This window comes from Trifolium pratense, linkage group LG7 (assembly GCF_020283565.1).
Source record: "Trifolium pratense cultivar HEN17-A07 linkage group LG7, ARS_RC_1.1, whole genome shotgun sequence".
In the NCBI taxonomy this organism is placed as follows: Eukaryota; Viridiplantae; Streptophyta; class Magnoliopsida; order Fabales; family Fabaceae; genus Trifolium; species Trifolium pratense.
In genome coordinates, this window is record NC_060065.1 from 37,341,471 (window position 1) to 37,367,972 (window position 26,502).

The following is a 26,502-nucleotide window of genomic DNA, read 5'->3' on the forward strand; positions in this document are numbered from 1 at the left end:
AGCGCACTAGTAGCATGATGCTTTATTTAATAAAGCAATAAATTCAATACTCACAAGTTCACCATTCAATCAGCTAACTTATCATTTGCCGCTAATTAGTTATCCGCTAATACTTTTTTACCACAATCGTAACACATGTTTTGATTCCAAAATAGACAGGAAATATACAATTGTAAACACATTTTGTCTTTTTTTACCTATAATAGTAATAATATTATTTCACTATTATGTTCACAGCTCAATAGGCACTGAGGAATAAAATACTACTACCAAGGAAGTGCTTTATGGACGCATACTATTTCCTAGTCGTTACCAAGAGCCACACAGTTCACAACATACACACTTTCACAAACTGCATCTACTATCAATCTCTTCTGATCTCCGATCTAATCTCATCGATCAATTACCTTCTTCATCGATATCATGGCGGAGGCTGCCGTTGGTGAAGCTTTTCTCTCTGCTTTCATTGAAGTTGTCCTTGACAGGCTTGCTTCTCCTGAGCTTGTAGACTTGATCCATTGGAAGAAAGTTGACGTCAACTTGGTCCAAAGGTTGAAGAACACTCTTTATGCTGTTGAAGCTGTGCTGAATGATGCTGAACAGAAACAGTTCAAAGATTCTGCTGTTAACAAATGGCTTGATGACCTCAAAGATGCTGTTTATGTTGCTGATGACATTTTGGATACCATCTCTACCAAAGCTGCTATTTCCAACAACAATAAGGTGAGTACTGCTACTGACTACTTCTCTCGCCTTTTCAACTTTGAAGAGAGAGATTTGGTTTGTAAGTTGGAAAATATTGTTGCTAGACTTGAATACATTCTCAAATTCAAAGATATTCTTGGTCTTCAACATATTGCTACTCACCACCATTCTTCTTGGAGAACTCCGTCCACCTCTCTAGTAGATGATGGATCTAACATATTTGGTAGGGATCAAGACAAAGAGGCCTTACTCAAATTACTGTTAGACGATCATAATGATGATTATCATAAGATTTCTGTGATCCCCATAGTTGGCATGGGTGGGGTGGGAAAAACCACTTTAGCCCAATATGTGTACAACCATGACAGTATAGAGCAAAACTTTGATGTTCAAGCTTGGGCTTGTGTTTCTGACCATTTCGATGAATTCAAGGTAACAAAGGCAATCATGGAGGCAGTTACTAGAAGTGCTTGTAATATAAATAATAAAGAGTTGCTTCATCTTGATTTGAAGGAAAAACTGACTGGAAAAAAGTTCTTAATTGTTTTGGATGATGTGTGGACTGAGGATTATGATGGCTGGAATTCTCTTTTAAAGCCTCTTCAATACGGTACGAAGGGAAGTAAAATTCTTGTAACAACCCGTATTGAAAGCGTTGCATCTATGGTCCAAACTTTTCAAACTTACCATCTTGAGCAATTGTCTGATGAAGATTGTTGGTCAGTGTTTGCAAACCGTGTTTTCTTTTCTTCAAAAGAATCCACTGAGAATATGGAGCTCCACAAAATTGGCAAAGAGATAGTTAGAAAATGTAAGGGATTGCCTTTAGCAGCACAATCACTTGGGGGCTTGTTGCGTTGTAAACGTGACATCAAGGATTGGAATAATATACTAAATAGCAACATTTGGGAAAATGAGAGTAAGATCATTCCGGCACTAAGAATTAGTTATCATTATCTCCCTCCCTATTTGAAACGTTGCTTTGTTTATTGTTCTTTGTATCCTAAGGATTATGAGTTTGATAAAGATGTTTTGATCTTGTTATGGATGGCCGAAGATCTTTTACGGTCTCCAAAAAATGGGAAGACATTAGAAGAAGTTGGTTATGGGTATTTTGATGACTTAGCTTCAAGATCATTTTTTCAATGTAGCAGAAATACAGACCAGTGCCTGTATTTTGTGATGCATGATCTGGTGCATGATTTAGCCACATTGCTTGGTGGGGAATTTTATTACAGAACAGAAGAACTTGGTAACAAAAAAAAGATTGGTAACATGGCTCGTCATTTATCATTTAGCAAGTTCAGTGATCCAGTCCACGAAAACTGTGACGTTTTCGGCCGAGCAAAACATCTTAGGACATTTTTTGCAACCAGTTTTAGAAGTTCTCCATTCAACAATGAAAAGGCACCATGCATAATTTTGTCAAATTTGAAATGCTTGAGAGTTTTGTCATTTCGAAGATTTGAAAATCTTGATGCATTGCCCGATTCTATAGGCGAACTGATCCATTTGCGCTATTTGGATCTCTCTCAAACAGATATAAAGATATTACCAGAGTCATTGTGTAATCTTTACAATCTACAAACATTGAATTTGCGTTGTGTTATTCTCTGACCAGTCTTCCCAATGACATGAAAAATCTAATAAATTTGCGTCATCTTGATATCTATGAATGTCATAATTTAGAAGAGATGCCTAGAGAAATGAGCAAATTAAAAAATTTGCAACATTTGAGTTGCTTTCATGTGGGCAAGCATGGAGAGAAAGGGATCAAGGAATTGGGAACACTTTCAAATCTTCAAGGATCACTTTCCATTGAAAAATTAGAGAATGTTATCAACAGCTCAGAAGCATCTGAGGCGAAAATAATGGATATGAAGTACCTTGAGGAATTATCATTGTCATGGTCTAAAGATGCAAAGGACCATTTTACAAATTCCCAAAGTGAGATGGATATACTTGGCAACTTACAGCCTACCAAGAATCTGAAAAGGCTAAATGTACATAGATATAGAGGCACGAGATTTCCAAAATGGGTCGGAAATTCTTCTTACCATAATTTGACTGAGTTATTTTTGTCTGGTTGTCCGAATTGTTGTATTCTTCCATCACTTGGACATTTGCACTCTCTCAAGAAATTGACAATAAGGGGAATGAGTATGTTGGAGACTATTGGACATGAATATAGTGATTCCTTTTCGGGGACACTCTTTCCCTCTCTTGAATATTTGTTGTTTGAAGACATGCCATGTTGGGAAATGTGGCATCATTCCCATGATCCGAATGATTCTTTTCCGGTCCTGAAGTATCTTTGGTTCATTGATTGTCCCGTATTAAAGGCAGATTTGCCATCGCATCTTCCTATGCTGGAAGCAATTCACATTGAACGATGCAACCAGCTTGGCTCTTCTCTCCCAAATGCTTTTTCCATCCGAGAGTTAGATATATTAGAGAGCAATAAAGTAGCCTTGCATGAACTGCCACTTTCATTGGAAGAATTAAACATTCAAGGAACAGAGGTAATAGAGTCTGTCTTTGAAGCTATTGCCATCACCTTACCGACATCTCTTCAAACGTTAGATATCACGAATTGTTCATCTGTGATATCTTTTCCGGGAGATTGTTTACCCACATCCTTGAAGTTATTGTCCCTTAGGAATTGTAAAAATCTAAATTTTCCAAAGCAAAACCAGCCATATGAGTCACTTCAGTCTTTGAGTCTAATTGGGAGTTGTGATTCTCTCACAACCCTCCCACCGGACAACCTTCCAAACCTCCATTATCTCGAAATCCTTAATTGTGAAAACATAGAACATCTTTCCGCTTCGAAGATTCTTTCAAATCTTGTTTGTATTCAAATTAAATACTGCCCCAAATTTGTCTCATTCCCAAGAGAAGGATTGTCTGCACCCAACTTGGAATCATTGTATATCATCAAGTGCACGAATTTAAAATCATTGCCTTGTCACATAAGTACTCTTCTCCCAAAGTTAAAAGAGATGCGTATAGAGGAATGCCCAGAAACGGAGACGTTTCCTGAAGGTGGTATGCCGCCTAGCTTGGAATCACTCAGTGTTTGGAATTGTGAGAAATTACTGAGGAACCCATCTCTAACTTTGTTTGACATGCTTTCTCACCTTGAAATTGGTGATTTATGTGATGATGGTGTTGTTGAGTCGTTCCCTAATAAGGCTTTTGCGTTGCTGCCTCCCTCCCTTACCTCTCTAGAAATACGGGGAATGTCAAGTTTGCACACGTTGGAGTGCACTGGGCTTCTCCACCTAACATCCCTCCAACAATTAAAGATTGAAGACTGTCCTCAGCTGGAGAACATGGAGGGAGAAAGTCTGCCTGGTTCTCTAATAAAATTTCAAATCAATGGATGTCCTCTCTTGGAAGAACGGTGCCGAATAAAACACCCACAAATTTGGCCCAAAATTTCCCACATCAAAGGTATTAAGGTTGACGCCAAATGGATCTAGCAGGCTTGAACATTGATTTTCAACAGGTAATTGTCCTGCTATTTCTAGTATTTAGTATTTACTATGGAATATGATATGCTAAGAATACTCTAGAATATATTTATGCAGATAGACAATATCCAACGCCCAAGATTTCCTGGAAAGATTGAGGCGTCTACTAATGTGATGCAAGGTTTGTTGGCATTGTTAACTCGGAAATTAAAATCTACTTATTTTTTGTCTTTTATTAAATTTATGTTAAAGATAAGTTCTATTTGTCAATGCAGGAGTTAACATCTTCCAATTTCCAAGGCGCATTTTTTTTGGTCTTGCACACATCTGAAGCTTTGATACTTACTTAGGCATCTAAAATGTTTTAATTTGAATTCCTATGCTTCATGAAACATAGGAATTAGTTTTCTTGATCATTTTTGGATGATTGCTTACTTTAGCTAAGCACCAAATGTAAATGTGTATAGAGCTGGACAGACCACCCCGGATAGTTTGCGCTACAAGTCAACAGATTCCTATACAATGATGCTGCACAGTTATGCTGCCGGATTCAGTTTCTATGTACGGTTACTGCTTTTATTGGTGTTCTCAAAACATACCTCCTGCTATTCTACCTTTCAGCTTGTAATTTGGATTTGTAAGTTGTAAATCTGTTTTAGCCTTATCTGTCTATTGCTCTATAGTGCTGTAACAGCCTTCTGCTATTGGCTCAACTCTCTCTTGTACCAGCACTTTATCTGTTTTAGCCTCATGTAAATGTATATAAAAGTGTGGAGCAATTCAATCAATAGAATGAAAATTTGCTCATCATTATTTTTCTATATGGTATTATTTTTCTAGATGGTAATCCAAATTCCTCTATTACTAATGTTTCAAGGTTTGAAAGAGACCAAAAGTGAATTTATACAAGTGGGAGCTGAATTTATGGATGTCAAAAGTGAATTTTATTAACTTTGTAGACAACTATAGATATTTAATATTATACAAGTTGCGGCATTGAAAATGTTCTTACTATGCACAACATGTAGTTATTGAAATTTCTAAGCTTATTTTAACTTTTTATATGCCAAATTTAAGTTTGATAATTGATCGTTTACATGAAAAAGTTTATTTTCATAAACCACAAAACTTCAATTCCTTGCTGCTTCTATTGTGAATTCGGTTTTGAGGGGATTAATTATGCAGAAATTTATGAATCTACTTTTGGTTGTTATGCATAAATTTTGACTATTTTTACACATTTGTTGCTAAAAGGTATATCGGTTTCTCTTGTTGCTTTTTTAATACATTATATGACTTTCTGTTATTCAAGTACATTGTGTGTGATTTAGATTCTAACAATTTATAATACAAAACTTGTTTCTTCATAGAAAAGCATTCTCCCACCCTCAATAATGCCAATTGCTCAAAATTAAATATGGTTGAAAAGTATAGCAAGTGGCAATTGGTTGGCAAATTTAGAGTCTAAAAAGCAATGGCCCATCAAGCAAATTAAATGTTAATATGAATGATAACTGTGGACTCCACTTAGACTTCACTTAATTATTTGTTTATAATAAACTCAAACTTTGATAAATTGATTCCTCAATTAGAACTCCCAAGAAGGAATTAACTGAAAATGAAGTTCCATAAAGACTATCTGGATTTGATTTTGGTCCCTTTTGGGTTGCTGATCATGTTTTCTTATCACCTCTTTCTGCTTCACAGATATATCAATAGGCCTCACACCACAGTCATGGGATTTGAAAACAATGACAAAAGAGCATGGGTTGACAGAATTATGCAGGCAAGTAATTATTATATATAATCCTAATCCTTCTTATGATTTAATTAGAAACTTCTCATAATTTATTTTTAATCTTGTTTTTGAAATTTTTAATGAATGATCAGGCCGAAAATAGGGATGTTAGCACAGCTCTATCTGTTATTCAGTCCAACACATCAGCTGCTACATTCTTGGCCTCAGTCTCTTTGACACTTTCTTCTCTAATTGGAGCATGGATTGCCAATAATTCCAATATTTTCTTGCAGAGTCAATTAATCTATGGTGACACAAGCGCAACGGCAATTTCCATCAAATACATTTGCTTATTAACCTGCTTCCTTCTTGCTTTCTCATGCTTTATTCAATCAGCAAGACACTTTGTTCATGCAAATTATCTGATAAGTACACCAGATAGTTTTGTTCCAGTTAGTAGTGTCGAATTAGCGGTCATAATGGGTGGCGATTTTTGGTCACTAGGTCTTCGAGCTCTTTATTTCGCACTTAACTTGTTGCTTTGGTTTTTTGGTCCGATACCTATGTTTATTTGCTCATTAGTTATGGTTCTTGTTCTTCATTATCTTGATTCAAATTCAAGGCCATTGCATTTGCATCCTAATAGATCTCAGGGTGACAAGTTTCAGATGGCAATGAACAATCTTGACTTATGACAGCTAGCATAGACTCAACAATGTTTCATAATGAAGCACAAATTCGATCATAATAATGTTTGAAGAAAAATGTATGTTATTCTTCTCTATGATTACATCTGGTTAATAAAAGGTGAAAAAATGAGATTATGTTTGCTGTAAAATTCTAGAATATCAAATTCACAAAAAAAAGTCCTCAATGATGTTTAAAATAATATGTTGAGAAAGCTACAAGGTTTATAATTTAGATCATGAAGTGCACGTCTCAATGTGTCAATCCATGTTAGCTTGTAACAAAAGGGTTGTGGTATAATCTGTTAATAGCAGCAACAAGAAGTGGTGTTATGAGATGAATCACTAACACAGACATCGAATACGACTGACATGCGGTACTTCGTTGGTACCGGTAATAATTTTATGAAACAAATTAATTGAATGTAATCATAAATGTCGGTGTCGAACACATGACGTACATGTCTTCTATGAGAAGTGTTGGTGCTATACACGTGATATGGGCATTAAAACAAACTTCATTTAACCAACAATGAATTGGTCCAAGTGATAAGGGTCTTGGTCCCCTTAAGCATGTGATTAGGGGTTCGATTTCTGGCTCATGCGTATGGAGAAAATTCGGTTGGGAGGGGATAACCCACCTTGTGTGCCCCACAGGTTCCCCGACGGAGATTAGTCATTGCTAACGGCGGTGGAGACTTTGTACCAATATCATGGTAACCAAAAAGAACTTCATTTACAATGTTAACCATTTGATTTGTGTGGTTATAGTTACTTTCTATAAGAGATTTGCATTAATGTTATGTGGATACTTTATTTTCTAAAAAAAAACAGACTAGAGGGTTGAATAACAGAGAATATATGTCTTAGAAGCAAAGGTTTGTCTCTGACTTGTAATGAATGGTAAATGATAAGACCATGGCAACTGGATCTAACATGCCCAAAAAGCCACGCATATGGTTAATTACTTGCGGCACAAGTTTATGTTTGGAAGCATCTTGCTTGCACTAACACGAATTGTATGAGAATACTTGAACTCCTAAATAACACAGATAGTATGGGTTTCTGTCATATTCCATAATTTATAGTTACTTGAGATAACTTATAACCAATCTAAAATGAGTTGACTTGAAATTCTATTTGTATCATTGTTTTATTAAATTTTAACTCATCAAATAAGAGGATAATATGATGTTTTAATCTATTGTTTGATATTAATACATGAGAGATAATACAATAAACTATTATATGATTTTTTTTTTTTTTGAACCAACTATTATATGATGTTTTAATTTATATTTATCGTCAAAAAAATCTATTGTCTTGAAAGCAGCTAGGATATGAAAGATCAACCATGTCGCTTTATCATATTTTGTTTGTCTAATTGAACTTTTATCATATTGAGATGTCTAAATTTGCGACTGCAACCAATGAGATAGAATAGAAAAAAAATTTCCTCGTTTACTCTTATAATAAGTAAAATAAATAAGTCCAGTATGTATATACAATATTTAACCTTCTCAAAACACTCCTCATCTCCTAAGTTCTAACCCTAGCCGTCACATTTTTTCTTCTTCTTAATTTATCAAAGAGGGGTGATTTCAGGTCAAATCTTGACCTAAAATCACCCCTCCAAATTGTTTTTTCTTTCTCGTTGTTAAATAAGTGTGATTTTTCACATATTTGTTTGGTTTTGTGTTATTTGTTATCTCGTCCTTGTGCGGTGTATTCTGTTGTGTCGTCTCTGTGCGGTGTATTTTGTTTTCCCGTCTTTGTGCGGTGTTCATTTGTTTTAGGTTGAAGGATTAGATCTGATCAAGTACAAATCTATCCAATGCCGACTTTTGTGTCATCAACGTTGCAGATCTGGGGGCATGGACATTTCAGACACTTCAATATAGTCATATATGTAGGCTTATGTAATTTTCCGTTTTATGCTATTAACATGGATGCTGTGAGTTTGTTTGCAGATTCATCCTTTTTGTTTTTAGCAAATTTGAATTTGTATTACATCGATGTACTCTATCAGTTTGAATGAATGAATATCCTTTATTTTTAGTCAAAAAAAAAAAATAAAATTAATAATATTAAAAAATTAAATTAATAAACTATTATAAAAAATTAAAGAATTATATGCTATTTTATAAATTACAAATGTTCAGTTACTTATATAAAAAAAATCTTCAGTTATTAATGAACCTTGTTGTACAGTTTGGATTGGACCACTTTTGAGGGCCATTGGACTATGAGTTGTAGCCCGTTTGAAGTTCGGTCTATTCATTTTCTGTGGGCCAGAGTGCCCTTTATTTAGAAAAAGTTAAAATTTGAGCTTTTCATACATATACATAATTGAATTGAATAATAAGAATAAACATTTAAAAGTTGTTAAGGGTAAAATAAATTTCATATGTTTTATTAGTTGTATCAATTCTAGTTTTAAGGGGTGTAGGAAAGATTTTTCAAAGAGGAATCTACAAAGTCTAGCACTATTGAGCAAAGTAGAAGATGGGTAAGAACAAGCAATAATTCAGATATAATTATTATGTTAAGGTTATAATTATTATTCAAATATTCATCTATTAATAAGCTCTACTAAAAAAGAATAGTTCCAAAAAGATCTCGAATTTAAAGTGAAATAATTTTTTATCCGATTTTATTTATCTCTTAATTAAACACTGGAATATTATAATATCTCGATAGTATAACAAATAATATAAATTTTTTCTTCATGTACATATTGATTTATTTATGCACTTTAAAAAAATATATATATTGCAATGTAATATCATGATGAAATATAATTGAATATTTGGGGTTCTTTTCTTGTTTTTTTGGTACAAATGGGGTACTTTTCTTTTATGTTTCACTGCTTACCTATTAAAAATAAGGGAAATATATTACTACTTTTTTATTTTAGTTGCACTTTACTATTAAGAGTAAAAAAATATCACTATTTCTTTTTCTTTATCGAGTAGTCTAGTGACTAAAAATTTCACCGTAAATAAATGAAATGTTCGGGATTCGTACTACGACTTCTGCATATATAATGTAATGTTTCTACCAACTAGATTAAGCTCACGAGAATAAAACATCACTACTTCTCTTACTATATTTATATATAAATACCTTAATAATTTGCATGTTCTCTTATCTTATGGCTTAAAAAGAAGTTATCAAGACTTTAATCATATCCCAATTCAGACATGAGACATGCGTGTGATGTAGACTACTCATGTTCCATAAACAAAAAATTAATAATAATTTTAATTCTTTTGACTGCAATAAGCAATAGCTCAACAAGTCCATTAAATTTTTTTTGACTTAACCTCAACAAAGTCCATTGAAAACGACATATTCTGTTTCTCAGAAAAAATATAACAACGCAAGAGTACAAATGAAACTGAACTAGCTAGGGACCAGCTTCACCTCAAATCAATCAGAAGAGAAGAGAGGGAGAGAAGATAATACATGTACTAGCTAGCATGGCAACATACATCATATGATAAATAAATAAATACCATGATTGATACTATTTTTTTTTTTTACAATAGAGAAAATGATTGATACTATTTGATACTAGTAACCAACTAAGGAAATTGGTTATGACTTCGACGTCTCCAAGAACTTTGGTTAAACCACTCTTTGAAGATGCTAATACTATTTTATTTTTTTTTTGAAGAACCCAAAATAGAATATATTAACACAAACAGTTTCCCCAGCACAAGACGTACCGAGGTAGACTACAAAAATTTACAATAAAGTGCTAATACTGTTTGATACTAGTAACCAACTAAGAAAATTAAAATATGGCTATAATTAAGGTAGTACATGATATATTTGATTAATTAGAAGAAAATAGACTCCACCATTAACATAATTTATTAACTATACTACTAGTAATAGTAATGTCATGTAAGCTTAACTCTGTTAAATAGAGACATTGAATTATATATATGGGGTTGAAGTTCGAATTTTGATCATCCCACTTATTCACTCTAAGAATAAAATTTCTAGCTATTAGATTATTAGTAATATTTAGTATTAAATAATATTGAAGAAAAACATACTGATACTATTAATTCGATCGTGAAAACAGTGTTTATTTTGGTAACCATATAACATGCACAAAGAATCAATCAATGTCCCAATATCATATAGTATTATTAGTTTATTTATATCTAGAGTTTAAATTTGTTTTAAGAATGATTAGGAGAATAATGAATTTGAAAGAAATTTGATATTATATATGCACGCTTAGCCCAAAGTATGTGACGGATGTGCTATGGCTCTACGCTTCAAAATTTTAGAGATTTTAAAATTTTGAGAATATAAAATAATAGTTATACCAAAAACAATCATAAAATGGAAATGGTGTAGTTTATGATATTTGTAATTTGTGTGCGTAAAGTCTTTTAATTCAAATTCTAACACATAACTCGAGTTTCCACCATCATTTTATATAATAATAATAGGTGTTTGTCATTATTTTTATTTTTTTTAGTCTTACGTTATTACTAGTATTTAATTTTTTTTTACTAGTATTTCGAGAACACTATTTAATATTTTCTTTATTTTATTATCCAGTTTGATCATCACTGTTACAACTACACGATAGAAAAAATCTTTAAGTTTAAGCTGCACTTATGTAGGCGGATTCTAGGGTGGGCAACCCTATCATATCTCTCACAGGTGGGTTCAATGTTATAACCGTTCGATGAAGAGGCTACATAGATCATATCATGTGCTATCCACACACAATTATTTTTAGTTGCTAATTTTTCTTCTCTTTCTCTCTCTAGCTTTCTCCCAAATCATTTTACTATCACAAATTATCAAATTTAGATGAAGTTACAAACTCTTTTAGTCATGGAGTTCTTTTGTTTGGTCTTTTCATGTAGTTTCATTTTTTATTCTTCCATTTCATCTCCTCTACCCTTATTTTTCATAGCTCTTGCAATAATCTCTACATCACCACCACTTCTTCAAAAATTCTACATCAATCACCACCGGTCCATTATCTTCATCCACTCAATTAAAAAAAACACTGATTTAATTGTTATTGATTATTATCATTGGTATTGTAGTGAAAAGGAAACATTGAAGAACAAATAAGAAAATAGCAAAAAGGATTTTAGATCTAGAAAATTCTAGATAATAGAGGAAAAGTGTTTGTAAACATCATTTAATAAAAAAACGATAAACTAAGATCAGGATTTGAGACATGGAAGATGAAGTAAAAGTAAGAGATGAAATCTTAAAGGTATTTCCATGCCATTAACAGTACAAATTTGTGTTTCTTTTTGAGAAAGAACAAACCGTAAAAAAGAGAAGGTTGGGTGTGGACCGTGTGGTTGTGTAACTTGTGTTGGTTTTTAAGAGAGAAAAATCAAGTGTATGAAAGAACATGTGCAAGATTTAAATCCAACGGTTCTCATGGTTTATAGCCCCAACCCACCTGTGAGAGATATGGTTGGGTTGCCCACTCTAGAATCCGCCACTTATGTATCACATAAACTTGAGATGTTCAGATGTTCACAAAATAAAATAAAAAACATAAACTTGAATCGACCTTCCTCCATTTCAATCCAATTTAAATATCTTTCCATTTCTCTGTCATTTTGCACCATAAACCTAACATATTTAAACAATATATAATATGATGTTGAACTTTCACCTCTAAATTAGAAACATTTTGCACTTGGTTAAAATGATGATGTTAATAAATATGAGACAGTAAAATTCAATTTTCAACTACTGTTTCACCTGACAATAACAACCCCACCTAGAGCCCTAGAGATGGACTTTGAATTGCAGTGTAGTAGCTGTAGCAGCAGTACTGTTATTTACTCCCTCAGTCCTTATTTATAAGCAAAAGTCAATAAAAAATTTTGGCCTTAAATATAAGCAAAAGTTACCAAAATTATGTTTATTTAATGTTATTTTTTCAAAAGTACCCTCATTAATTGTTATACTTTTTAAATGATTGTAGAGTTCTGATGCAAATTAAACGGCATTTTAGGAATTGTAATAGAAATTTCAAGACAAAAAAATAACTTCTTAATAAGTGTATAAATAGACATATTTGCTTATAAAAGAGGTCGGAAGGAGAATTTATACTACTTCGCCAATTTGAACAAACCAACACTCATTAACATTAGTCAATGTTCTCTAAAACTAAAACCTATATTACTGTCACCTATTTTTAAGGAAAAAACACTGCATGTAATCAAACTCTTTGTCATACTCAAACTGAAAATTTTAATTAAATCCCAATTACCCCATCATTGTCAATGTCATACTACCATGTTGGTTGGATTCACAATCACCAAAAAATTCAAGCATGTTGGATTCACTTTCAGAAATAGCCAAAAGTGACTTTGAATATTCATATTTGATTTTGCTATCTTTGAGTTTTAGATTAAAATTAATTTTGTATTCTTGTGTATTTAATTTGAATGTTGATTATCAGAACATCATTTATCTTGTTTGTTCATTATACTTGAAGCAGCTTTGAACGCTACTTATTTCACCATAAAAGTCTCAGCCCTCAATCCAACAAGTGGTGAAACTACAATTAAACCCATACATGCATGTTTTCCACTTATCCATCCATACACCATAACATCCGCTGGTCAGATTTTTTGTGGGTCGGTAAAAAAGTTCACATGCTCATCTTTTTACAGATATTTCTACACGCCTACAAATATCAAAACGGATATCTCAAACAAAGTCATGTCAGTTTTTGAAGCCTGTAAACTCTCTACAATATATTGTGTGTTCTCCAAAGTTACCTAAGCCTTATGGCAAACATGACAAACCTCATCTTCAATAGACACACCTTATAACAAGTTTTAAATTACAACAATTTATTGTTGTTCTACCGTAGAACTGAACTCACCGTAAATAGAGTCGCGCTCCAAAAAGTTGGAGCAATAGGAGACAGAGGATGCAATGTCACTTAACACAGAAAAATCCATTTTTTTGGGGTCTCTAGATTCCAGGTATATCACGTTCCAATACAGAGAGAGTGGGTGGGTCTAACATGATCATCATACTTTTAACTCACTTTCAACCAATCCTCACCGTTCATTTTCAAAATCCACTTGACGGTAGCCGACACCCTCTGATTCAGACAAAGACCGGTCTAGTTCCTTTTGGCAACTCTCCCTCTATGACCCACTATATTATTACAATTACTATAACACCCTTCATCAATGGGTAGTACCTTCATAACGTGACACGTGGAATAGATTAACCATTGTTCAAGCGCGTGCAGATAAGACGAATGATATGACAAAAGTACGATGAAAGTGTAAGAGGGAAAAGAGAGACAACACTCGCGTAAAAGTCGAGGGTTTCTGTCTAAACTCTCTGCCTCTTCTTATCATAACACACTTTTAACGCGTCTATCATACGCGCGCTTTTAATTCAGAGATTCAACAAGAGTTGGTCCAACCCATTTTGAGGCCCAAATTGAATTAAAAAAATACTAGAACTAAAATTATATAGAATATTAAACAAGAATGAATTAGTTCAAGTATTAAAGGTTTTGATCTTTTTAATCACGTGGTTTTATTATTGACAGTGCTAATATTGATGAAAAACTTCATACCAATATCATATTATATGTCTGAACTATTGATAAAAATATGGGTTAATACTACGGTGGACCGGTTTTAACGAATGTCGATAATATTTTTTAAAAGTAAAAATCATGATACTTCTGATTTTTACGGTTAAAACAATGACATTATTAACGTCAATTCAGTACGATTTATATCTTTATTATATGTTATTTTAATCAAACCGGTGTCAATTAAGTCATTATTTCAATAATAAAAATGAAAAAAAAAACTATTAAATTATATTTTCAAACATCAACGTATATTATCGATAATATTTTAAATATTGTTTAAACACTGATTCACCATAGACCACTTGAAGCACCAGTCCATATTAGAATTTACCGAAAAATATGATATATGATACTATAAAAATTTATAATATATAAATTCTAATATGGAAATATAATGAAACTTGTCAATAAAAATGTTCACAACATCAATAATGATCAATGTGTTCTTTTAGATTTAGAGGTTAATAATCTTCATAATTTTTATAGTTGAATTTTTTTTTAAGAAATCATACATCGGTTGCGAGATGACCTAAATATGTATTTATAAAGTGGAGATAATCATCACCTTGCAAACTGATTTTGTAAGAATGAGTCCAATACTCAAATATTTTAAGATGGTATCAGAGCCTCCTCCACGATCCGTTGGGCCGCCTACTATCAAGTTCTGATCAGGTCATCCACTATTTATATATGTGCCCCAAGCCCAACAGTGCTAGGCGCGAATGAGTGTGTTGAGAGTCTCACATCAATTTTGTAAAGATGAGTTAGGCTTAATACTCAATTCTAAAAAATATAACTTGATTGATATCAATTTATCCGTTTAAATCGTAAAAAAATGAGATTCATGAGTTTTAATGTATTCCTTAAAAATAGTATTTACAGTTATTAAAATTTTCACAGTAGATAGCTTTATTTTAAAGCCTTAAAAAAAGGCTTAAAATTTTGAGTCTCAGGTTGTAGCCCACCCTGCACTTGATATGGGCCGCCCATGACTAATGTGACCCACCCTTGCAGGTGGTGGGACCTGCTTCACGGTTTTGGAAGTGGAGTGAGGACCTTGTTTTGGTATGATAAGAAAATGTAAGAGTTTATGGATGATACATAATTATAGAGAGAGTAGTAAATTTGATAGATATAGGTATATAGAGGCGGAGATATATTATAGTGTGGGGTTTGGTTGGGTGATGTATTGTAAAATCATGCAGCTTGCAGCCTTTGAATTGAATTGATTGTGGGGCAAGTGGTGGAGGTGTTTGTATTTGGAACATGTATGTGTCTTTGGTTAAAGGTTTGGCTGAAAGTGTTGTTATAATTTAGAGTAATTTAGCATGCACATATGCTTTTCCTGTGATTGTCACATGCTAGGAATCTAATTCACAAAAACCATATTTATACAAACAACATAAAGTTGCAATATTCTATTTTCATGCCTACACTTTAAATCATTGTATTTTTTAAAAAATAATGTAATGCATATACGGTAAAATAACTAATGATTGTATGAGTATAGAAATTGAGTGTATGAATATGAAAAGGGGGCTTTCTAACAAGGCGGAGGCTAGGGTGGGAAAGTTAGGTAGGTCTCCCACCATGGGAAAGGCATGTGAACCGTCGGATGAGAGATGTTATGATGCACCTTCTGTACCGTAATTTCTTTTCCCTTTCACTCCCCCATCATCTCTCTCACACTCTCTGCAAGTATTTTTTGTTCTTTCTCTACGCCATTTTTTTTTCCTTCACCTCCAAATCAAAACTTTCATCTCTTAAATACATCACCTTATTCTAAGATCAAAGCCACACAATAATAATTAATAATAATGAAACACCCGCTTTGTTTTTGAAAAGAAGGTTGCAGTTTATTTAGAAGAATGGTTATTTTTCCTTATTTACCTGGGTTCCAATTATCTTTGGACAATTAAACTGGTGTTAGTGTCAAACGCTGTCTATGCTCTAGCACTCCTTGTGCTTTTGTTTTTCTCTAATGAAATTTTTTGCTGTTCCAAAAAAATAGTAATAATTAAAAATCCAAAATAGTCCTTCTCTTTCTCTATTTCAATGTCTCCATTGAAGCTTTTTTTCATCTTCATCAAATTTTGGTATTTTAATTTATTTTTTCCATCTCTATTGAAGGTTTTTAGACTTCAGATCCAACCCAAATAAACCCACCAAATTATTTGAGGGTTTTCATTTTTCTTGCTAATTTGAATGAAATTAATAGGAGATTAAATCAATAGATTTGTGTATAATAATTAGTTTGAAGAAAGTAATTAAAAAGGAAGTAATTGTGAGGTAGAAGAAAGGAATGAGAGACACAACTAAGAAACAAAACACAGCAGCAATGATCGAGATAATGGAAAAAGAGAGAGAGAGAGAAAAAAAAGTATAAAATACAGTTGGTACATCATAACATCTATCATCTAACGGTTCACGTGCCTTTCCTATGGTGGGAGACCTACCTAACTTTCCCACCCTAGCCTCCGCCATATCTATGACTATGCTCATTGCCAAAGACAAATAGCTACTACAAAATAATTATATAAAAAATTGATAACATAGGGTCGAAGCAGATGAGATGAGTAGTTCAATTGGTTGACATAAGGATTAAAGAAGTTGGAGATACATGATTCAAGTCCTGACAATGTGTAACTTACCGTTATATTCATAGAGAATCAATAAAAGAGATCACATTAGCAAACAATTTTCTTTTGTTTTTGAATCAACCAAAGAGTCACATATGTTAAATTAAAAGACACTCCTCATTAGCATAAGGTGTGCACAATGAAGAGGTTAGACAAAAGTTAAATTACAACGAGAACACCTAAAAAAAGAAAAAAGACGGTGTCTTAAAAGAAACACATCATGTTGCCCCTAAACAAATTAATGTAAAAAGAACAATAAAAAATCTTGAAGCATGTTTTAAACCACCACCACACCTGTAACTTAATATTATGAATCACATAATCCACATAAAAAACTTTCTGATTAAAAACTCGATCATTTCTAACTTTCCAAAGCATTCAAATTGTCGCTAACCAAATATGGCTTTAAAGCTATCATTGATCATAAAAAAAACGCAACTGAAGACCACTGAAAACATGAACATGGGAAAGAACATTGTTGAGAAAAACCTCTTAAATACTCAATCAGTTCCATACACCAAACCACATCCTATGAGAGCCCTAACAAATAAAAAATAGAAGTGATAAAGACTCAATACAATAAAAAAATGTGATTAAAATGGAAAAGTTACGAAAGAGCCAATAAAATAAATTAAACACAAAAAATAACAAAACCAAGAGAGGTAAAAAAAAATCAAATCCCTCCCTAATTCCTTTGACATTATATTTAGTAACGGATTTAGAGAGATTACACTCTTTTTTTCCTCTAAATGAACCAATATATAAAATTTCGTTTGACAAATTTGCAAAAACGTTTACGTAACTAAAATTAATTTGACGCACGCCATACCACAAAAAGAAATTGTTATGAGCGCATCGCATCTAACATATGAATCCAGCACATTCTTGCCAGCAGCGGACCTAGGGAGGGGCTGGGGAGGGCCATGGCCCACCCCCAAAAAATGTGAAATTACTTAAATACCCTTGGGAGCTTTGTAAAATTATACCTATCTACTATATATATATATATATTGGTTGCGGTATAAGTCTATTAAATTGAGAGTTTGGCCTAGTGGTCTGTAGCATGGTTTTATGGCAAGAGGTCATGTGTTCAACTCCCTCTTTCCTTATTTTTTGCATTTTCTTCTTTTCTTTTAAAAAATTCATGTTTAATACCCATAATTTGAACTCATGGAGAGTTGGAGGCCAAAACAATTCCTCAAACCACTTAACCAAACACTTTTTTTCATAAAATGTTAATTTTCATGTATATATATATCAATACAAAAAATAGACAATTTTGTTTTTCTTTTATAAAAAAAGCACAACTATTTTCAATTAAAAATAATTATTATCTTTTAAGCATTGATAATTTTTAAGCATTTGATTATCCAACTTATATAAATATTAATTTAAAATAAATCATTGATAATTTTTCAAGTCATTTGGAACACATAGAATATTATTTAGAACATGAAATTTAATTTTATGGTAAAATTTATACTTATTCTAAATTAAATTTTTGTATGAAATATAATTTTTATATTTAATTTAAATATTATAATTTTTTGCGGCCCACCCAAGAATTATTTTCTAGTTCCGCCACTGATTCTTGCAACATATATTAGGTACGTTTGATACTTATGTCACATAGTATAAATGATAAAAGTAATATATAGACATAAATATGTACTCCCTCTGTCTCATATAAAAAAATAAAAAAATATTCACACTTATAAAGAAAAGAAAAATATGATAATTTTAAGAATGACTTTATGTGTTTTTGTTGAAATAAGTTTTACGGGAAAATGTAAAAAGAGTTTTTATTGGTTATTGATTATGGGGAAAATAAGAGAGAAAATAAATTAAGTAAAAGTTTATCTTGAAAATGATAAAAGTTGATTTTTTTTTCTTATAATATGGGAGGGATGAGTATAAAAAATCATAACCATATGATAAAATTATATCGTATATTAGTAATACAATATATAATTAATTATGTATATAAAAATAAATCGCGTCACGTGAGCTTAACTCAGTTGGCAGAGACATTACATTATATATGTAGGAGCTGAGTTCGAATCCCGGACACTCAACTTATTCACATTTAAGGTGAATTTTTTAGTCACTAAACTATTTAAAAAAAAAAAAAAAATACTAGTAATGTGTTTATAACTAGCTAGGCATGCATGTAAATGATTAATTATAATGTGTATTGCAATTGTTTAAATTATTTGTATAATTAAACCCAATAATGATCCATTACGTCACGTTAGAGAAATCAAGGAGCTGGTAACATGAATGGAACATGGCTATGAGATACTTGTCACATTTCCAACCTATTAACATAGATGTTTTTGACCACTAGCAACACAAAAAAAAAATAATAAACAAACATATATTAATCCAACATATTAATTCAAGTAATAAGAAATTTAAACTTTTTAAAGAAGTGATCCAAAATTCGATCTTGTCTACAATATGAATTTAAAAAAGCGATAACAATGTTTGGATTGAATGAAAATTCACTTTACATGTTAGTTGATAGGAACATTACATATAATATGGAATATAAGAATTTGAATCCTATTAATTATTTCCACTTATTTACATTAGAAAGTGAAATTTTGATTACTAAACTACTTGACAAAAAAAAAATCACTTTATATGTTCTTTAGACTTTCAAACGAAGATTCATCAAATCTATATGCATTGGTCTCATGGTGAAGGTTTGAAAATTTGCTCATTTCAAAGTTTCAGATTCGAACTCTCCCGATGTCACTTTCTATATTGAGTCGATCTAAAAAAAAACTAAATCTTTAAAAAGAAATGGAGATTCATCACAACTAAACTATAAAGTCCAGATACGTGACACGATACAATATGAAAAAAAATTCAATTTTTTTGATTCAATACAATAATTTTTCTTTTGAAAAATATATTAATTATCCGATATTTCTCCAATATACATATCGAGACGTACCAAACATGTATAGATATCAATCAAATATATCGGATACAATTCTTCGCATTTTTAAAATATCGGGGCTTCATAGCAATTAAAGTAACAAAGATATTTTGTACCTATAAAAGGATAACTATAAATGAAACACGCTCTAGTAGAAGGAGCGTGAAGTAAAATGTTTTGTACTTACCAGATTAGGATAAAAGCAAGAAGCAGCGGTTTAACCGGTTAGGCAGTAAGTAGTACCCCGTTATGTCCGGGTTATCCAACTAAGGGTACGTAGGCCCCACATAGTTGGAGAGTAGCCCTAGAGACCTACTGGCTCTATTACACTGTACTGTTGTTTCTTAGTCTCAGTTTTGGGCTCTTCGCTATTGATGGTTTCTGATAAAGACATTACCCTTTACAGTTCCTCTTTAACACTATTGTCTATCTATAAACACACTTAATTTACACATTTAACCTTCTCTTTTTGGTCCATCTCTATGAAGTTCATAGGTTTGATGAAATTGCCTGTAGCAAAGTGTGCAAGCATGGTGCCCATATTACTTTGCTGGTTCACTTTCATGCTTTTTTTGGTTTGTTGCCTGTGGCTTTATTTATGAATTCTGCCAAAGTATTTACTATGTTTAATTTTTGTCAACTTACTAACAGTAGTATTAATTTGCTCATTCAATTTACTGTCTGTTAATTCGATCCAAAATGTGACATCATTTTGTATCTCTCATAAGCAAAAAGTTATCCTTTCGTGACAATATATAAGCAAAAAAATATTTTTTTTAGTATTTGTCTTATGTCGGAATGAAGATTACGCTGCTATATATAGCGTGGCTACAACCACAATGATAAAAATATGCAAAGATAATCTTAGAAGGCCAAGTAAAGTTGGTCGGGCTGTGTTTGATCATTGGAACGAGTTGTTTGCTGTTCATATGCGAAGTAATGATGATCATAATGTCTCGCTTTTTAGCACATATCGGTGGGAAAAGTCTCGTATATGATGGTTAAAATGCAATATTGTAGATGCAACATTTTTTTATTGATGGACTCACACAGCCGCTGCAACTGGCTTTATCAATAGATGAGGGTGAAACATGAACATTATTGCAAGCCATAAATGAAGCTAAGCATAGAGGTTTTGAACGAGTCCAATTCGAAATTGATTCTTAAGTGTTGGTTGAAATTATTCGTACAAAACGGCGAGACAACTCAAAGTTCCTTTCAATCGTTAATATATTCTTTTCTTTCTTTTTTTGGTCAAATCGTTAATGTAATCTTGTTATGTTATCATGTGTAAACTTTGAAGTTAAGTTTATTATGAGACAAATAAATTCGGTTGCTCACACGTTAGTTAGGGCGGTCAATTCTTGGACTAATCTTCATATATTTGAGATTATTCTTTTATGTATTGAATTTTGATAATTAATGAAATACATAAAATTTGTTTGGTTAAAAATAAATCGCTAAATATATATAATTATTTGAAAGAGACTTATGTTTAAAGATAAATTTTTTGTCAAATAAATACTTATAATTTAGGGGGAAAAATGATTTTATACTCATGTAACCAGAGATCAATATGTTTCCAGGCCATGCTATTAATTTTTAATAAGCTTATGTTGACAAAAGATTGGGATCTGATGCTAAGGTTTAGGTTTAGCCCTTTGATTTGGTGGCGTTGTTCCTTGTACGTTTGTTGTTCTTGTATTCAGACTTTTAGTGAATTTTGCACACATATTGTGCTCAATTCAATCTTTTATATATTTTGCCTTTTTAAAGAAAGTTTTTTTGGATTATCTAATGAGTTCTATTTTATTTTGATTTTAGTTGGAGAAAATCTCGTAGAATTGTTGAAAATTCTTAGAGAAGAAAAAGAGCTGATCTGAAAAAAATATTTTGCGTCAAAAAATACTTATTTAGATTAAATCAGATGAAGAAAATAGTATATAGCGGTGATTTCAAATAAAAAAATTACTCAAAACCATCACTTTTTATGAAAGATAATTAAAAAAATTTAGAGAAAAAAAGGAACTATCTTTATAAAAAAATTAGGGAGCTTATACCTAGTTATTATTAGCTAGCTAATCTCTAGATGTGTATTAACGCACTTGTTGCTTTCTAAACCACCTCAAGAGGGCAATTAGGGGTTAAAAGGAGATGCTGCATGTTTTATTGCTATTGTTTTTTATTTTTATTTTCACTATTAGTATTTGGTTCACTGAACCATCTAATCTGGTTTGAGGATAAATTTTGATATTAAGTGGCTTCAAGTTTTTCCCGATTGCAGTTGCGAGAGATTTATTGCTATTGTTTATATAAAGATAAAGATTACTTTAATGATTTGAAAACTCAAAATAATTAATACTCCATCTAGTCCTTATTATAAGAAAATATTCACTTTTTAAATACATTCAAAATTTAATATATCTAAAAATTTAATATTATCTTATAATTAGGACATGAGGGAGTAAGATTTAATCAACATGTCCTCATCTTAAAAAAAAAACTCAACATATCCATTGGCCATTGCCGCATTATCATGTGAGTTATCAGCTCATTATTATTATTTTTTTTTCACCACAGTTTAATCTGGTTTGTGGGTAAGTTCTAGCATCAAGTGATTTCATCCCCCTCTAGATCGCAGTTGCGGGGGGTCGAACCGCAGACGTGCCTACCAAGTTCAGCGTCAATCACCATTAAACCAACTAACGATTGGTCTATCAGCTCATTATTCAACTTTAAACATAAAAATAAATAAATAAACCCTAAGTGTTTATCGGTGGAAATTTTAAAAGTTTAGTTCATTTCTTTCATATTAATTTATAAATAAGAGATTAATGTTGGATTATTGATATTAGAGATATAAAAAAATACATTTTAACTTTTGCTTTTTTTAATAAGCAAAATTGAATTATAAGGAGTACAAAAGGTACTGAACCCTTACAATTCTAGCACAATCGTCTTAGATGCTTTGAAAACAAACTAAGGAATTTTACACCAATCAGAAAAATGTAATTTACACTCTTCCTTAAACGGCCTTTGAACCAAAACCATGAAATATAAATGATTTCGTCTACCAAGACGAAGCATTAGCACAAGCTCTTTGAAATACAATAGTATTTTGCATACGCCAAATGCTCCACGTTGTTGTCAATCAAATAATATTGCGATATTTCTTCCTTTTGCAATTTCTCCAAAATAAAGTTAATGTATCTAGTCCAAATTTGTAACCATATACATCAATTTTCTTTGACCAATTTTTTCTTATATTTTGGGATGAAGGAATTATACTTTATACATTTTAACTTTTGTGAAATTGGAGGACTGAAAATACATTTAAACAATTTTTAGTTAGATAAAAAACCACCTATCAATTATAAAACACGATATAATGTTTAACGTTCGAGGGCTCTATAAGAAATTTCCACCATGGCACTTGAGTGGAACTTAATAATTAAAGTCCACAGGAGCATATAATATAAGCTTAATTAATAAATAGATAATAGTATATGTGAAGGTCACAAGATAAGGTCTTATATTGGACTAGGTAGTCTTTATCAACAAATAATAATTGGAGTACTAGGTTGATGATATTCTACTCTCACTTTTTCCTCTCCCTCTATTTCTTTTATCTTTTTAATTTCCTAAATTTGAAAACATTTCTTTAAAGTAAGGAATTATTTAAGTGCAGTAGTATTTAATTGATGAATTACAGTAAAAGAAATAAACATATGCATGTCTAGTAGGTAAGATGTAGACAAATAATAATCATATGCATTCTCTTTAGAGATTTTCATGTTTAGTAGGTCACTTGTTAAGCATATCAAAAAAGGTACCGTAAAAAAAAATCAAAAAATAAAAATAAAAAAAAAATTAAAATTGAAAAGACAGCTTTTAATACATTTGAGGTATTGAATGCACGCATTTCGAGACAAAATTTCTACTTTTAAATGCTTAACCAGTGCCCCCGAATGGCTTCATTAAAGTAATGCTTTTTTTTTTGCTAATAATAATAAATTTAAAATTAGCGGATGATATTAAAGGAAGGAAAACCTTATAACTTAAAAAATATTTACAAATAATATTTACATTCTAATTTAAAATCACTCCATAGATTGAATAGAGTAATTCACTTATTTTAAGAAAACCATGTAACTAGATATAAAAATAAGGGTAATGCTATCTAGTATTTTAGAGATACTAGTTAAGAATATATAAAAAAGGTAAAAAAAATAAAATTACTTATGCAAATTTTGATATAATTTACTATATTAAATTTGTTTAACTCGTGCTCCCAAGATAATAAATAAATAAGGGAAAATGCTAAACAATGCTCCCAGGGCACTATTTAAGGAAGCAAATATAGTAATATGACATTGAACTTTGTGCAGTCAACGCTTCAAAAGTCTAAAAAGTATTATTTTCAATTTAAAAATTTCATTTTTTAGTTTCCTTAACCAGTGCCCTGGGGGCACCGGTTAGCCTAACCCATAAATAAGACAAGTTAGGACAAGTAGTAATCCGTTAAATTTCTTCATAGTAGGGGACTAGGGTAGGGAGGCACAAGGGAAAGTGTGGCCTCATCAACTATAGAATGAGATAATGCTATTAATTCATTTACCTGTTGCATAAAATGGTTAGCCATAATCCTTTCATAAAAAAAAAAAATGGTTAGCCATAATAATCAGGAGTAATAATGATGATAGGACCCTAATGTTAAAACAAAACTTGAGTAGGGAATCTATTTTAGCCGTTTGTAAATTTAAAAGATAATAAATGTTTAAAAACATCATGCAACTTTCCATATAAAATCTCATTTGTTTTTCACTTGTTTATGTTACTTTGGTTAATTGTCAACATTAACAACCACCAAAAGCTTACAAATATAAGGGGTAGTAGGGGTGTATCCGTGGCTCAAAATCAACAGTATGTCAATGTTTTTTTTTTTTTATTTATAATTTTTATAACAGTATGTCAATGTTAATTTAATAGTTTGATTTAATGGTAAAAAGATGGATTTTGGATTTAAGAAATTCCAAATTTATTCTTTTAACCTTAAGATAAGATCTTCATTATTTTGGATTAGAACACTTTCTCTCAACCAAATTTTTTTATGATTATAAAAAAAAAAACCAAATTTTGTTATCAAAAAGAAAAATATTTCTTTTTAAACAAAAGGCCATGATGCCTTTTTAATATAAAAAGAAAAATAGATATCGCTCTATATATATAAAAAAAATAGACATCACTCTATTTTTTTATACAAAAAAGAGTTTAAGTTGATAGATGTTGTTCTTTTAATAAAAGAAATAATTTTTTTTTAAAGAGGCCAAAATAGAATATATATATATATATATATATATATATATATATATATATATATATATATATATATATATATATATATATATATATAAAAGATAAATAAATTAGTGATATCTTTAGCACAAAGTGTGTCAATAGATACCACAACAGTTTACAAGAGTATCAAAGAAATACAATCAATGGAAACCCATACAAAGTAATGGAGTTGACCACCAACAATAAAAATTTGATACTAAAGTTACATTCGTCGACTTCAACCACCAATAAGAAAATAATTTGACCTTATCTAGCATTTGGTGCAAAGAAGAAGCTGTATTCCTAAACAACTTGTGATTCCGCTCGTGCCACATAATCCAGACACAAGCGAGCCAAATGAGCTGCATAAAGGATCGCCGTGCTCGCTGACACCTACTGACTAAGTGAACTAAACAAAGTGATCAGATAAGCTGTTAGCGTCTACCGCCATAGAACCAATCCAAGTTCAAACCATCGACCAGAGAGAACCAAAAAAACTGCAAGAGAGAAATAAATGATGTATCGATTCAGCCTCGCCGCATCCAGATACGCAATAACACGCGTTCGCTGGAATGATACCTCGAGTAACCAAGTTTGTCTTCGTTGGCAACCTATCCCTCAACAGTCTCCATGCAAGAATCGAAACCTTCAAAGGAACTTGTGTTGGCAGTCGAGTTATTTTGTTGTCCTTTAAGATCTTGGTTGGTGTTCGTCATCTCACACATTTCGTTTTTTTTTTTGCAATTTGTCGCGCGCCGCATGCAGGTTCGTTGGATTGTGCCTGTGTGGTTGAATACTCCGAATTAAGATTTATATATTACCTTTAGGTTGTTATGTAATTTCCTTTTGAATAGTTTTTGTTACGATGGGTCAGATATTATGACCCTAATTTTTATTTTGTTTATAATGAGTTGAGAATCGAACTCAGAACCTATACCGTACTACCCAAACTATTCATTCTTAGACCAAACATAGTGACTTATGTCCCCAAAAATTTTCTATTCTTTCTCTTTATTTTATTTTACGTAGGTGTCCAGAACTTTATGCATCCTTTTTGCTTAAAAAAAAAGTTTAGAGATGTATAATTTATTTTGACGTGTTCGAATTATCTAGACTAATATTGATTCGACTTGAAGTTATAAATTGTACTAGCTTGTAGATCTAGAATTGATATTTTTTTTTGTTATTCACAATGTTATATATATTTTTCATTAATAATCGTAGGATAATTACACACGAAAGAAAGACAAAATTATCCTATAAATTATAGGATAACTCACAATGTTATATAATTATTTTTTTCATTAATAATTATAGGATAATTACACAAGCTGAGCC

At 31.6% G+C, this 26,502-nt stretch overlaps 1 protein-coding gene and 1 pseudogene across 1 annotated transcript; both read left to right on the forward strand.

The window, feature by feature from the left end:
• The first annotated feature begins 332 nt into the window (after positions 1-332).
• On the forward strand, positions 333-4,991 carry LOC123893554 (annotated as a pseudogene).
• Positions 4,992-5,777: 786 nt separating this feature from the next.
• Positions 5,778-6,614, forward strand: LOC123896378. Its single transcript, XM_045946772.1, has 2 exons — positions 5,778-5,967; positions 6,072-6,614. The coding sequence occupies exons 1-2, from the start codon at positions 5,800-5,802 to the stop codon at positions 6,612-6,614; spliced, it is 711 nt and encodes a 236-aa protein (XP_045802728.1). The 5' UTR covers positions 5,778-5,799.
• The last annotated feature ends 19,888 nt before the right edge of the window (positions 6,615-26,502 follow it).

Bases quoted from the DNA above. Each gene is read 5' to 3' on its own strand.
- LOC123896378 (XM_045946772.1), top strand. From the start codon at position 5,800: ATGAAGTTCCATAAAGACTATCTGGATTTGATTTTGGTCCCTTTTGGG. The intron at 5,968-6,071 runs GCAAGTAATTAT...ATGAATGATCAG, and splicing joins GGGTTGACAGAATTATGCAG to GCCGAAAATAGGGATGTTAG.